The sequence below is a fragment of the Macadamia integrifolia genome, chromosome 5 (assembly GCF_013358625.1).
Source record: "Macadamia integrifolia cultivar HAES 741 chromosome 5, SCU_Mint_v3, whole genome shotgun sequence".
NCBI lineage: Eukaryota > Viridiplantae > Streptophyta > Magnoliopsida > Proteales > Proteaceae > Macadamia > Macadamia integrifolia.
This window is the reverse complement of record NC_056561.1, coordinates 12,652,546-12,668,019: the sequence shown is the minus strand read 5'-3', so window position 1 is coordinate 12,668,019 and position 15,474 is coordinate 12,652,546. Positions and strand designations below refer to the sequence as shown.

The window sequence follows — 15,474 nt, the reverse complement described above, 5'->3', positions numbered from 1 at the left end:
ATGCCCTAAAAGTAATACTGAGAGAGATTTAATGAAGAAAGTACCCTATGCTAGTGCACTTGGAAGTATCATGTATGCTCAAGTTTGTACTAGACCAGATATTGCTTTTGTAATAGGAGTTCTAGGTAGACATCAGTCAGACCTTGGTCACAATCATTGGGTTGCTGCCAAGAAGTTTTTAAGGTACTTAAAGGGGACAAAAAATATATATTGATTTACAAACGTGTTCAAGACCTACAACTAGTAGGGTATACAGACTCTGGCTTTACTGGTTGTCAGGATGACAGGAAGTCCACATCAAGATATATTTTCTTAATGACAGGTGGGGCAGTATCGTGAAAAAATGAAAAATAGAAATCGATAATTTCTTCAACTATGCAAGCAGAATTTGTAGCATGCTATGGAGCAACTACTCAGGCAATTTGGCTCAGGAACCTCATAAGGGAGTTGACAGTATTTGATTTTATGGCTAGATCCATCCAGTTGTACTATGGTAACAGCTCTGTTATGTTATTCATTAACAACAATAAAGGTATCACAGGGTCCAAGCATATGGAGGTCAAATATTTGACCATAAAAGAAAAGGTTAAAAAAGGTGACCTCACAATGGAGCATATTGGTATAGATGATATGGAGCTGATCCCCTCACTAAAGGCCTTCGCCCTTGTGTTTTTGAGAGACATGTTATTAGCATGGGCTTAGGAGCATTATGGGATGCGGTTGTTTAGTGGGAGATATTTTATTTTGCTCTATTGTGTAATAAAATGTTCATCTGTACTTTTACCTTTTAGTAATTTTTTGAATTATATATTAACTGTCTTTTGCATGCAATTCATTCAATAAAATGTTGTTTCATTATAATTGTTGTATTTAACACGTGGGTGTTTTATATGTTGGCATGTTGTATATATAAATATTTGAAGTCTTAAGGTATGTGTTAACCTTGAGCGAAAGATGGGGCATTCAGTTATTAGCCTTAAGGTATGTCTTATATTACAAAGTATAACTCGAGTTATTGAAGATAAGACATACATGTTCATTGGAACCATAAAGAATTTTCTCAAATGTGGTTGTATCACTTAAGGGAGAGAAAATTGGACTGACAAGGGGATAATACATATGGAACCATTATGTAGGTGTTATCTAGTTGCCGCACTACCATATTGAATTCATGTTAGTAGAGTTGAGAGCTCTCGTGACCATGGAAGGTCCTGTGTCGTTTATAAGATGTAGTTACCGCCATGATTCAGTGTTTGAGACTCTATGGGACAGGATTGACTATTAGAGATGTCTCTAGACCATTATAAAGGCACGTGCATTAAGATAATGATTAGCCTGATATTGCTTTTTAAGGACAAAATAAGTTTTCAAAAATTGATAGTAATTAATATAACCCAAGTGAGAGAATGTTAGAATATTTCTATGTGGGCTTATATTAATTGGGTTTTTGTGCTTTAATAAAATCATGCTTAATATTTAGTCTAATTAAGTGAGACATGTAGGCTTTAATTAGTTTAATATGGCTGGCTAGTGTGGGCTTTAGTTAACTATTGGACTTGTGATGAGTGGGTCCATTGGAAAACTTTATAAATAGAGAGCTAGGTCCCTCCTCTAACCCTAATCTTATTCACAACGTACATTTTGGAGAGAGAAGGAGAAAGAGAAAGAAACAGTGTTTCTTGTGGCTTCCTCCCTTGTACGCCCAGGTTCCTCATCTAGCCAGTGATTATAGGGGAATAGAGGAGAAGTACCATGCTATGTGGATCAGAAGGTTTTCCGTTGCGCTTTGCTTTACTATGGATCCCAAACAAGGTACCTTTTATTGATTATAGTTTATATCCCATTGTTCTTGGTATTCTTAATCTATCTACGATGATCTATTGGGTCTAAGGATTATATCTTGTTGAGATTTTAATCCTACATTGGACTCATGAATTTGCAATTTTTCACTACCGCACAAATGAAATTTCAAGGTTGATTACTTGACGATGAAATGAAAATTCAGAAAAATTGAAATGGGATAGAAGAATCACATAAAATGTAGGAATTGATCTGGTTCATTATAGTAGTAGATTAATCAAGAGGCAAAGACAATCAGAGCACTTCTACCTCACAAAAGCCTATGTGCAAGTTCATAACCCAGGGCTTTAATGGATGGTACAACTTTCTAATCTGAACCCCTTAAAAGAAAATCTTCGATGATCTGAAAACACCCTCCTATACTAGAGCACTAGCAGAATCTGCCCTTTCTCACTTCTAAACCCCCCCCCCCCACTCCTATACCGGTTGTTCTAGGATTACCCAAGGAGCATCCATCGATATTCAATTTAATGATGATAGGAGAGGATTTGTAACCTGTGAGGAGGAATTCTACTCATGTTGGATTTCCATGGGAAAAAAAAAAAAAAAAAGGCATACACAATGCATGAGGCTCCCGCTGCTGTAGAGTTTGGGGAGGGTCATAATGACCACAACCTTACCCCCAGTTTGCAAAGAGGCTATTTCCCAATTCGAACCTGCGATCACTATGTCGCAATGGAGCAACCTTACTGCTGCACCATGGACCAATGTCTGAGGAAATATTCAATAGAGATGCTACAGACTGCTTCCAGAGTGATAGCCTACCTAGCAGCCTCATTATGATAAGCTTAGTCACCTCTGGAGCAGACAGACTTCATCCATCCTCTGAACATTTTATGATTCCTTTCCTCCCAAATGGTCTAAATACCAAGCAAGGATACAAAGCACATCTATTTGCCTCTCTTACTAAGGGAAACCAACTGCCAAGATATTATAAGGTCTCAGATTCATTAGGAAGGATTCCAATTTTGACCAAGATATATAAAGCTCCTCCCCACTTTCCTTTGTAATCTGTAACATTCGTTCACATTCTCATGATTTGCCTCCCAAGCCAGAATCTTGAACTTCAGAGGGCCCTGGGGGCCTGAAGTTTCCAGATCAAGCTTAGAAGGATATCCCAGGTAGGTTATGTCATCATGAGATGGAAGGAGAATTTGTGACCAGGAAGAATAAGTCCCATCACTCGCAAGAATCCAGATCCTATGTTCAGCCTCATTAGGTGTGATAAGGACATCAGAAAGCTCAGTGTTCTTAAAAGTAAACCTATGCTGATGGTATATTTCTTAAGATTTCAATTAATTTTCTACATGCCTGAATGATGAAATGGATCAAAATGGTTGTGTTTATTGGTCGAGTTAATCTGATTGACTAATCCCTAATGGGCAAAGACGCAGCTATCCTTATGATTATCATTCACCTTCATACTTACAGTAGCCATTGATATGTTTCTGTGTAATTTGGTTTCAACCATCAACGTAATGCATTTAACATATATCAGCATTTCTTGATTATTTTTTTTTAAGGTTCTTATTGAACTCTTACTAAAGAAAGAGGTGTTGAAGGGTGGGGAGGAACTGCCTCCCGTCATAACCTTATCACTGTAGTCATTCTTATACAAATTGTGTAGCTGTTACTAGGTGAGAGGTTGCGTCCTATCTAGTGGATTTTTGGCCCAAAATAGCACCCTCAAACTTGAATCAAAATAATACTAATAAAAGACTCGAACCACCCTTGTCTTCATGCTGGCAGCCCGAGCTTTTTACCATCACACCAAGCGACAGTCCCTACATTAGGAAAATTGGACACAAAATCATGTATGAAATTAGGAAAATAATTAAACGACAACTTTATGCACATTACGCAAAAAGAATAAGAGAGATATATGTCAATACATTTATCTGTAAAATGGAAAACTTCAATAGGGCAAACCCAACCTAAACTTGCAGTTGGTGTCTAGGGTAGAATAAAATCAGTAGAGTTTATAAAAGGTTATGCTGGACCAAAGTTATGACAAGTTATGAAATTTGATTTAAATTCGTCTCAATTAATTACCCACTCTATTTGTATGACATAGTGTTAACAGAAAGAATGAGAGAATGCTTGTGTGTCTTTAACCGATCACACAAATCCCCTATTTATAATATAAAACCATGCTAGAATCATGAAAGGAGTACAAAACAGAATAAATAAAGCATTTACAAATATACCTTCAAGCATGGTTTGTTTTATCTTCAGAAGGTGGTAAAAGCCATTTGTTTAGACGTTGTGATGCCCTTTCCACCTGAAAGCATGAAGTACCATAACCAACAAACAAAAGAACCGAAACAGCCAAGATATAGTGTGAAAATCTAATAAAGCCCAAGAAAATGTGGTGACAGACAAATGAATTCAGTGTATAGCAATTGATTCAACCTAATTGATTGTCTAATTCTCTACTGACAAAGATAATATGCTACCATTATATTTCTTTACTGAATATCATATTTTATGAGAATCACCAACTGAGATGCTGTATATCACTCCAAAATTCATCTTTCTATGGTGTAACATGTATCCTCTTTTGTACCTGATCTTTCCAATCAGTTCTCCAAGTGATCCAAAGAAGTGCAAGCGTTTGCAATGCAACTCCACAAAGCATACCAATCCAGATACCCTAGAACAAATAGGAAGGTCAACAACTGAGTAAAAGAAACTGTTTATGTTAGGGAAGTAACATGGTGAAACCTAAAAGTCTCACAATAGTGTGATGGAATTGGTATCCAAGGCTCAATTACTACTTGATTAACAACCGGGTCACTATACAGAGTGGGAGCCCTAGTATCTGACCCCTATAACTAGATAATAGTTTTTTACCTTAGCAGCAAGATTTGCAACATAACCGAGCAACACGCCTATAGGAATCCCTGCCAGATAGTAGGACGCAAGGTTGACATATGCTACCAAAGTTTGCCGACCAGCACCAATAGCCACCCCTGTTCACAAAATTTGCAAAAAGAAGGGAAAATATATCAGAGAGAAAAATAAAGCAAAACAATCAACCCATGTTAATTTGATTTCTTGGATGAAACAATCATTTACTGGGGCAGTTGTTAGTTTTCTTTCTTTCTGGACACTTGATGACTTTATTGATCAAAAAGCAAAAAGCTATTGGTAAACTCCTCTAAGTAGGTTTAGGGTGGATAAGGCCATCGACAGAAGTAGATCAAGACAAGAATAAACAAAAAATAAGAATAGAAGAAGCTCATGCACTATGAAATATGATAGAACTGCAATTTTTTTTATTGTCAGTTCTTGAAGTGGGCAATCTTTTACCACTAGACTGTTGACACAAACCATTCACTGGATACTAGATGAATATATGTTGCAACATGGTGCATTATAAATACCATTTTTTTTTTGGCAAGATCAGGAAGAGAGGCTTGCCTGAGAGCACTGGCTGAACGCTATTGAGCAAGACAGACAAAGAAAGTAAACTGGCGAGGCTCGACACAGCTTTGGCCACTTCTGCGCTGCTTGTGAATGCATAGGATATGACATGACTAAATACCAAAAACAGAACCGAAAATAGCACGCCAATAGAGAGTGTAGTACTTAAGTTGACAATAGTGGAAAATTTTGCAGCTTCTGCATCTCCTCTCCCCAATTCATTTGCTACCCGTACACTGATAACAAAAAATTGTATGCCTAAAATGTTACTGGAACATAGAAAGGACCTGAGAGGAAATTTATATATAGTCATATTTCCTCTCTCTCTCTCTCAGACACACACACACACACACACACACATGCACACAGAGTCTAGTGTCACTCATTTAAGCCATACCTGGCTGCAGACAAGAAACCTACACATATCATAAGCTCCCAAGTAGTGATATTGAGGCTGCAAGTTCATAATTATTTGTTTTAAAGCATTTACGTTAATCAAGGAGTAATAAAGAGGGAGGGTGGCAAAAATATTTAAAGAAATAATACAACTATTAAATATTACCAGATAGAGAAGGCAGATATAGCAATGGCAGCATTCTTCATGTAGCCTGCCACTAAGACTAGCACTGCATTGTACCATAGCTCTAAGCTGTTAAGAAAGAAGAAAATTAATAAATGAACAATTAACAATGTTTCCAAAAGAGACTATTGCACGTAACCATGCAATAAGTTAAAGAATCCAAACTTTTGCGATTCCTGGTGAAGGTTAACATAGTGATGGATGTAAAATGCTCTATCATCTGAACAGTTAAAGGTATGTGACTTTTTATAAGCCATCTATCAGTTTACTGGTGTTTCTCTTTTGAATGCATATCCAATCAGATGGTATTGCTCCATAGAAGGATTTGAAATCAATCATTATCATTTGAAAGGGTGCTGATTAAATGCTTATAGATTATAACCTTTATACATGGGTATAATAAGATATGATATAATTGACAAGTATATAAGTTTTGTTGATTTGGCGAATCCCAGAGGAAAAAGAGATTGCTGCTCACTTCATTAACAAGATGTGGGTTGTGTCTTGTTGGGATGTGAGAATTGGTTTTGGGGTTTGATTTTGTTTAACCTCTGAGGTAGGCTCATGAAGTTTAGTCTATTGGAAATTGTGCAATTGAAAATTTGTGGGGCTCTTGGTTTTCTCATCTTATGCTCTTTATTTCTTTTGCTCAGGCTGCTGGTCCTACTTTTTATGCTTCTTTTATGCCTGTTGATGTGTGTTGATATACATTGTGGTGGCCCTTACTTAAAAGCTCAAGCTTTTGGGACAAATGGTTGTAGTATGATATTAGAGCTAGAAGGTCAGGTGTTTGGGGGGGGGGTCATGTGTTGATATATATTCTTTTGCCCCTTACATAAAAGCTCAAGCTTTTGGGATAAGAAGTTGTAACAATACCTACCTTCATTTTACTAGTACTAGAATTTCTTTATCAATCTAAAGAAACAACAGGGGTGTGGAAGGAGGGGAGAGAAGGCATGGACATCGTATTTATCCTGTAGTATTCCAATGCCGACTTTTCTGTTGATCCAATTGATAAGCGTTCTACCAATAGCTTTTTTTTTTTTTTTTTTCAAGGATGTTTTCTTGGGTGACTATTTTCTTTTGGGTCCATAAAGAAGCAGCCTAAAGTTTCCCAGTTTGGCGCTGAGGCCTAATATCATTCTCAGCATGGCTCTAATATTAATTGGCTTCAGTGCTTACTGTGTTATAATGGCTTACTCTGTTTTTAAACCTCCGATGTCATGAAAACTTAGTGTTACTTACATGGCCACCAATCCAGTGTTCATGCTCATGGAAAACATATTGAAATTGACTATCATCTTCTGTGCAAACGGCTTGCTCATGGTGCCCTCTGCATATTGTTTTTTCTTAGTGCTGGTCTATTAGCTTATATTTTCTACAGAAGTCACCATACTCACCGCCAATTTTTGGGGGTTGGGTGTGGATTAGCCATGTTATTTACATAATTCATTCTATAGGATCAAAATTGTAGTTTTTTTCTCTCATAGAACCATACTCACGGTCAATTTTTGGGGGCTGGGTGTGGATTAGCCATACATAATTCATTCTATAGGATCAAAATTGTAATTGTTCTCTGTAATAATCCATCTATCTGATTAAAAGAAGGGCCCTCTCAGAGTGTGAGAGTTTCACCCGATTTCTCCTTCCTCTTTTAGAGTCCTTAAAACCCTCATGGTGGAAAAAATTCACATACTGTAATCATTATTAGAACTACATATGATGAAATATGAAGAAATTGATAGTTCTTAAAGATTTCAGAATGTCCATGAAAGGTCCACTGGCCGTCTTGTCTATTAGGTTGTGTTATAAAATCTCTTAGGTATGGGGAACTTTTCTCTCTCTTCCACAAATGTATTCTCAAACGCTAAGACAATACCCTAGATATGAAAATCCTCTTTACATTATACGAATAAATCCTTGCTAGAGAAAATTATATGAATAAATCAGTAGCACTTTGTTTACAAAGAACTTCGGCTATGGAAGTGTCTCAAGTGGCAATGAATTGTAGTTCTTCCATATTCTAGCCTCAACTTCTACTTCCCTACCCCAAACCCCACTTTCCCCCATTGACTCATTTTAGATCCCACCATCATAGTTGTTTCTTCTGCCAGGTTAATGAAGTTAAAAGATGAAAGCTGTCATCTTGGCTAAATTTGATGGTGAACTCTAAAATATACAGCATATGAACCATTATGACTAACATGTATCTCTCGCATGTAACATACAGAAAATTATGATAAATAGGGCAGAAGAGTGAATTCAAAAGATGAGAAGAGAAATGAGAAGAAGGGTTGAAGTTTTACTTACCAAAGCATCACACCAGACGATAGAGAGAGCTTGGCAATTGGCCAAAGTTCAGTAAATGCACTCATAGAAAATCCCTTCCATGTTCCAGGGCACCAACCTCCAAAGATATACACAAATTCCCCAATTACCATTGTCCATGTGGAGATGATCATTGCTCCCATGGCACCAGGTATCCCCAAGCTTAATTTATAGACAAAGAGCCAAGATAAGATCAAGTGAATCACAAAGGATGCAGTAGATAACCATCCAATAATTATATTCTTTAGTTGAGCTTGTAAGAACTTCTGCATTGTCATTGAAAAGACAAAATAGTACAAAATAGGTATAAACCAAATGCTAATTTTTCCTGCTACTTCTGCTAATTCTTCTTCCTGCCCAATAAGCTTTAGAAGTGGTGAAGTGAAGATGAAAACTGGGAGCAAAATGACTGAAGTACATAAAACAACTATCCATGATCGTTGTAAATAGATACCCATCATGTGGTAATGCTTTGCTCCAAATGCTTGCCCACATAATGTTTCTAGAGCACTTGCCATTCCATACTGCAAAAAATGATTTTAAGAGTTCATTCCATTGTATTTTTTGTATTCAGGAACCATACTGGAAGAAGAGAAGAGACAGCAGCATACCACTATTCCATTTGCAAAACGTACGAGAAAGATTTGGATGACCGCATAAGAAGCGAGCTCAGTTTCACCAATATGTCCCATAAATGATTGAGTGGCAACCAATATTCCGTAAGTTGCTACTCTTGTGATCATAGCAGGAGATGCAATTCTCCAGAGTATCTTTGATTCATTCCAAACTCTTACTTTCAAGTCCTTATTTACATGTTCACTTTGATCTCTCCCAAGAAGTTTGTCTTCCAGTGCTTCACTTCCATCCATCATTTATTCTCGTCTCTGATTATTTTGCTACCAAAAAAAGTCTCTGATTATTTTCACTTGAGCACCCTGACATGTTTAAGAACAAACAAATTAAACAAGATGATAGGTTTTGTATGTATTTATAATAGCCCTGAAGTGGTTTTTATGCTGGGATTACTGATTCAAAGCCATAGAGCGTGGCAACCTGAATCTATTAAATTGGTTGATTCGACTTGAAATTGATTGCCCTCCCAAACCCTGCAATAGCGGAAGCCTCGTGCATTGGATTATTCCTTTTATTTTGTGTGCATTGAATCTGACCAAGTTAGGACTAGTCCAATCAATTCAGAGTTTCAGATCGAATCCGACTAATTCTTAGCCTATTCGATACGGAATTGAATTGATAAAAATGGAAACCAATACCATACCTGTTACTGTTCTTAAAACCATGATTTTAATACTAGACCAATTCCATTTTGACTATCGCTTGAGATTGGTAAAGAACTATCGGATCTATCTACCCACAAAATTTGGACCTCAGACCTCATCATATATGTCACAAAGCACATATTTTGGGTCGATCAGATAAGGTTGTGGTGGTGAGCTGACCAGGAAACTTTTGAGACTAGGAAATCAGTGTGTTGAGGTCATACAATGGACAAGCACAGCTTCAAAAGGTGACCCGAGTAATGTCACCTCCTTTGCTAGATAATTATGACCATTGTCGAGTGCGATACTAAGGGCCCGTTTGATAACATTTCAAGAAACGCGTTTCTGCCGTTTCTGTTTCCAGAAACAGGAGAAACGGAGTAAAAAGCGTTTGATAAAACTGTTCCGTTTCACTTATTTTCAGAAATAGAAATAGAAATTTTTACTTATTTATGGTTCAAGAAACGACCCAAGCGAAACAAGTTGAACTTGTTTTGCCGTTTCTAGAAACGACTTGTGGCCATTCTTTCATTGGTTATTATCGACTTCTAAAAACATGACTTATCAAACACCTTCAATTCCGTTTCTGTTTCTAGAAACGAAAATTTATGTTTCTGCCGTTTCTTGAAACAGAAACGACAGAAACGTTATCAAACGGGCCCCAAGTTTTCAAAAGGTTTCATTATCATAATTTAAAGGGTAAGTGGTCCTGTGGAGAATTGTGGTTGCTATGTGTGTAAATATCAATGGAAGCATATGAAGAAATATTCACCAAAGTGGCATTTTCAATTTCATGAAGAAATATTCAAAGAAGCGGCATTTTCTATTTCATGGGCCATGTATTAGTTCCCCTACCCCCAAAAAAAAACCACCCAAAAGAAAAATAAAATTGTCTAGGCACAGGGGCAGATTCCCCCACAATATATTTCCCCTTAATCAAAATAGCTATATAATGTATGTTACTAAATATCTGCCACTGTCACGTTATATGCTAGAAAAGAGCTAAAATATTGTGAATAAGTAGACCGTGAATGGGTAGACCAAAGGTTCACTTCTGTCAAGTATCAGCCAAGTCTGAATTGGTCAAGTAATAAAACAAAATTTTAAAAATTCAATGGAAAAATAAAACTTTTGTAAAAAGAAATGAATGGTAGAGCATCAGCCTTGAATAGGCCCCTTGTTAGCTTCTTGTCAGTCCCTATTTAGCTCCTCGGTGTGGGGCCTAGCATAAAAAGGAAAGGAGTCTAAATCCTCTATACATATGTTTACATGCATGTAATGCTAGTCCCTATTGATTTCGTATATACCTCACTTCACCGATAATGAAAGAAAATGGAACAGGTGTGTATGCTAGGGGATCTCAACTTAAAAATCAAATTGTGTCGAGCCTTTTTTCCATTTTGTAATTATTAGGTTTGGGAATTTTATTCGTTAACAAAAAATATCATAGCCATAAAAAATGGAAAATAAAATTTTGGAGGGACAGAGACCTTGACTTGGGACCAGAGAATTAAATCTCAGGAATCAGATTGGTCTCCATTCATATCAACCCAGGTTGGTCTATATCGTCTTTGATCAGTCCATTTTGCCCTTATTATTTATAAAAAAAAAAAAATGATTTTATTGATTTTTCTGGTGCAAAGGGCCCTCCCCAAATATCAATATTTAGTTCAACCAATATCGATATCGGAACTTAGAACCCTATTGGAGACTGTTTTGGTGATCCTCCCCCAACACACCGATGGAATTTCAGCCGTTGGATGACTCTCTGTTATTCGGGTCATGAGAAATCTTATCTTTCGAATATTGGGTTCAGATCAAACCATATACATACCATATTTCTTGAGAATGTTGAATAAATTCCCCCCTTTTGGGGGTGTTTGCAACAAAAAGGAAAAAATAATGCTCCTTAAAGGAGCGACAAGAAAGTACTTTATTTAAAGTCTTATGATGACATTTTTCAATGTAGAGGGGAATGGTGGTTGTTGGAATTGGATCACTTCCTGTGGTTTTCTTTTTGGTTTGAAGTTCCATCCTCATTGATTGCTGAAATAATTGAATCAACTACTTCGTACCATTTCCTAGTGACATGGTATGGTTGAAGGATAACTTGGAAGAACCAAATGACCATGGGTTAAGACAAAGTAACAATCCACTCCCCCGGCAACAACTGTTTAATAATTGTATAATAATTGGTGAGCTGTGGTATGCAAAGTTGTCACCAGTAGATCTCGAATTTGAGTCTCCTAACTATTATTATCTACTCCCCTCCTTACCTATAAAAAATAAATAAATAAAAACAATCCACTCCCCACTTGTTAGAATTACCTGTTAATAGTAACCCTAATAAATCCAAACTAGTCGGATTACTATGCCAAATATCTTGGGTCTTCAACTTAATTGAATCTACAACAGGGCTGAATTCTATTTGTGTGAATCAGGATGATTGGAGAACTAGATCTATACTCTTTTTCTCCTTTGTCTTTGTTTGATTATTTTAACCTTTTCCTTGAGTGCTCATCTGAAGAATAACTCTATTCATCATCACCTTTCCTTTCCGGCCGGTCAAGGACATTTTCTGATGACCATGTTTGGTTCTTTCCTAAGAAAATGTGTTTTTCTGACTATAAACAGTTGATAGTTAATATGACAACCATCATCACTAGAATCAGTCTTCTATCACAAAACTCACATTTCCTGGTTTTTGAGTTAAAAAACTTTACATTATTAATTTCTGGATCCCCAAACATGGCCTAGTGTATGCTAAAGCAGCACAGCAGAAGGTCACTCTTTCCTGCAAAGCAGATGGCTGGCTATTGGCTATATATACAGCTATCCTCAGAATTTTCATGGCACCCAAACGGACCCTTATGGCACAGTGCATGTGGAGCAAGCAAGCTATAAGGATGTGCAAGAAATGCAAAAGCAGCAAGGGAAATGATTCCAACAACATGCATGAACACACACACACATACTTACTTGTATCAGAAATCTGGAATATTGAAGTCAATGAATTCCCTGGGATTCCAATTCGATGGTTGAAAAATGTGTCTGTGCAATTCCACCTATCCTTATCCTTTGGATCAACTTCCTTAATGCAACTACGACTGAAAATGACAAAAAAAGAAAGCCGAAGGCAACATTAGGTTACCAAAACAGAAAGAAGGAAGGAAGAAAGGAAGGGTGAGGACTGAGGAGGGAAGATATATCACTAGGTCATATCATTTGAGAAGGACCAGCTAGTTCAGTGGGCACTAATACATGGCTTGTGAATTGTGAATTATAGAGTTTGGCTGTTGGAATGTTAGGTTGGAGAAGACCTATTGTTGTTGTTGGAACAAGTATAATAAGAAGGAGAGGAAATAAGGGATTTAATTGGCTTGACTTGGAGGTAGCCGAGCCTCTATTCTCAACAGAGAATTTTTAGGAGAAATCAATTCGTATTATTTCCATTCCATTAAATTATTAAATAGGGCCACATATGAGATAGAAACCGTCCACAACTCATTTTTTGTTATAATTACAACACTCTTATCATTTTTATCACTATTACTTGTCAACTAACTATAGTAATTTACCAACAATACTCTAACCATTTTTATCACTATTACTCGTTCACAATAACTATCCGTAGTAATTTACCATAATGATACAATAATTAATTACAATAACATTCACGGCATAACTCATAATGATACCATTAACCACTTCATGCGTGGCATGTATGGAATGTAATGCACATAACACTAGAGCACCCTGTTCATTCAGAAAACCCTCTACCTTTTTTCATATAGATAAAGTACCTTGATATCTACCTATTTACAAAATTTTGAACCCATCCAATTTGTACAGCCCATTGAGAAAAAAATGTAACCCAAAAAGTAAAAACAGATTATTCATTTTCTATTGTCATCATGTACAAAGTGTTATGGGTAGAAAGAACAAGGGTGCCAAGTTTGTGATTAGCAAGAATGCCCAACGGCATTAGCAATATGGAGAAGAATAGGCATACAATTGTAATATTTGAGTATTATTCAATCAAAACATGCGTGGCCAACTCAAACATACTGTTTAAAATGTTAAGTACTTAATTGTAATATAGAAAAAAAATTTGATTGGTTGATTTAGAAAAATAACTCAGCAAAGCTTTCTATTTTATTTTGTTTTTTACTCCTCAGGCTTGAGAAAGGGATTTTACAACCACCACAACAATAATAGAGGGTCAATTCATGCAATAGTAGAAAGCCCAATAAGATTCTCCTTTTTATATGTTTGGTTTTGTAAAACAAGAAAATAAAAGAAAAGAATATAATAAAACAACAATAATCATTATGTAGTGATTGATTAATGTATTTACCCTCTTCCTCAATATTTATTTATTTATTATTATTATTATTAAAATTACACCCCCTTTCCTTGACATGTCTCCCCACATACTTTCATTTATAGTAATTACCTAGTTCTATCAAACGTATCTCTTTTGTTAGAAGTGATGACATCAGCCATATTATATTGTATTTAATACTAAAATTACCCTTTAATGATCCGAAATACCAAGAGAGACCCTTTTAGGGGTTATTGTCGTGAACAATCTCAAATAATCGATCTCTTGAAGCTCACCTCATTGAAACCTCTCACCGCCGTGATGCCGCTGTACATCACCTCCACATTCTCATTCACCCATCTTCCTCCGATCTCCCTTTCTCTCTCCGCTCCATTTCTGAAACTACAAGAGAATTGAATGAAAAGGAAAGTCCCAAAGCATACCCTCTCTCTCTCTCTCCTGGGTTGACTGCGGCACTTGTCCATAGTGCTCATGGCCGCGGCCTCATCAGCACTACCCACAAGCGTTCATTGTCTTCCCACATCGAATGTAATGCTCTGCAAAATTAACCTAATAACCATTCAGAGAAAGGTTACTCGATTCGCAGAAATTCGAAGGGGACAAGGTGAAACAGAAAAGGAATTGAAAATAGGTTTAGAATGGAATCAATTTTGTACCCTCATGGTGATAATGGGCTTCAGGTTGACTGGCTCCCCACAAAATCAAGAAGAAAAGGGAGAAAAGATAGTTGAAGCCATGAACAAAATCAAGAAATTCCATTACATCTCTCGCTGTCCATGTTGTTCTTAGAAGAAAGTTATGCAAAATGTCATTTTCTATTGGTACAACTCTTGCGGCTTTGTTAACTATCTGTGGTTTTGTGTTTGAAAGGGAAACAGAGAAGAAGAAATCCCCTCAATTCTTCCCTCCCAAATCGTAAATCCCAAAACCTAAATCACAAAAAAAAAAAAAAAAAAAACACTTGCAAATCGTCATTTGAGGCGGAAGTCTAAGTGTAAAAAAGCACCATCATCAACCCTCTCTCTCTCTCAATGTTCTAAACAGAGAAAATCCAGGAGGAGATTGTGCTGATGCTACACTAGTTTGGGAACTCTTTTTTCCTGGGAGACGAAGAAACAATTAAAGAGAAGTGAAAAAAAACAAAAAAAAAAAAAAAAAAAAAAGGGAAAAGAAGAGTTCTCTGGTTTTCTGGGTTCTTCTGTCGGGTTCTTTGGTTCCTCCCTTGAATTCCTCCCCTTATGCTCCCACCTACCTCTCTCTTCTTCTAATGGACTACTGATGCACATGCCCAAATGTCGAAAGCTTCATCTGGAATGCTTTGTTAGAGAAGATGACTGAACCCATCAAGAGGTTGTTGCAGGTCATTTTTCCTGGAATGAGAAAAAAAGGGAGAGAGAAGATACGTATTAGACACATGGGTAAACCATTCTTTTTACACAATATTTCAGTCACTAAAGTCACTAATGGGAGGATTGATAAAATCTTCAAACTACAAACAAGGTTGTTGCTATATATGAAAATAAGTGGGACCATGATATTAAGTCAAAGGTCACGAGAGGAGAGTGTAATTTCTTCTTATTATATATATATATATATATTTTGACAACCAAACATAACAATGTAAATAAGTGGGAGTATAGTAAAGATGTCAATCTACT

The 15,474-nt window shown here is 36.6% G+C and overlaps 1 protein-coding gene across 5 annotated transcripts; it reads right to left on the bottom strand.

Moving 5' to 3' along the window:
- Positions 1-3,382: 3,382 nt before the first annotated feature.
- Positions 3,383-15,210, bottom strand: LOC122080070 (protein DETOXIFICATION 24-like). Of its 5 annotated transcripts, XM_042646944.1 has the most exons (12): positions 15,069-15,210; positions 14,092-14,197; positions 12,451-12,578; positions 8,806-9,129; positions 8,177-8,718; positions 5,849-5,935; positions 5,684-5,740; positions 5,284-5,522; positions 4,714-4,832; positions 4,427-4,513; positions 4,068-4,141; positions 3,383-3,644 (listed from the first exon to the last, which is right to left on the bottom strand). In XM_042646944.1, the coding sequence occupies exons 4-11, from the start codon at positions 9,064-9,066 to the stop codon at positions 4,070-4,072; spliced, it is 1,464 nt and encodes a 487-aa protein (XP_042502878.1). In that variant the 5' UTR covers positions 9,067-9,129; positions 12,451-12,578; positions 14,092-14,197; positions 15,069-15,210; the 3' UTR covers positions 3,383-3,644; positions 4,068-4,069. The 5 variants fall into 5 exon arrangements, with proteins under 5 accessions (XP_042502878.1, XP_042502876.1, XP_042502877.1 ...); XM_042646942.1 differs by lacking the exon at positions 15,069-15,210 and having other exon boundaries at positions 14,092-14,419; XM_042646943.1 differs by lacking the exons at positions 14,092-14,197; positions 15,069-15,210 and adding an exon at positions 12,684-12,805.
- Positions 15,211-15,474: the final 264 nt, after the last annotated feature.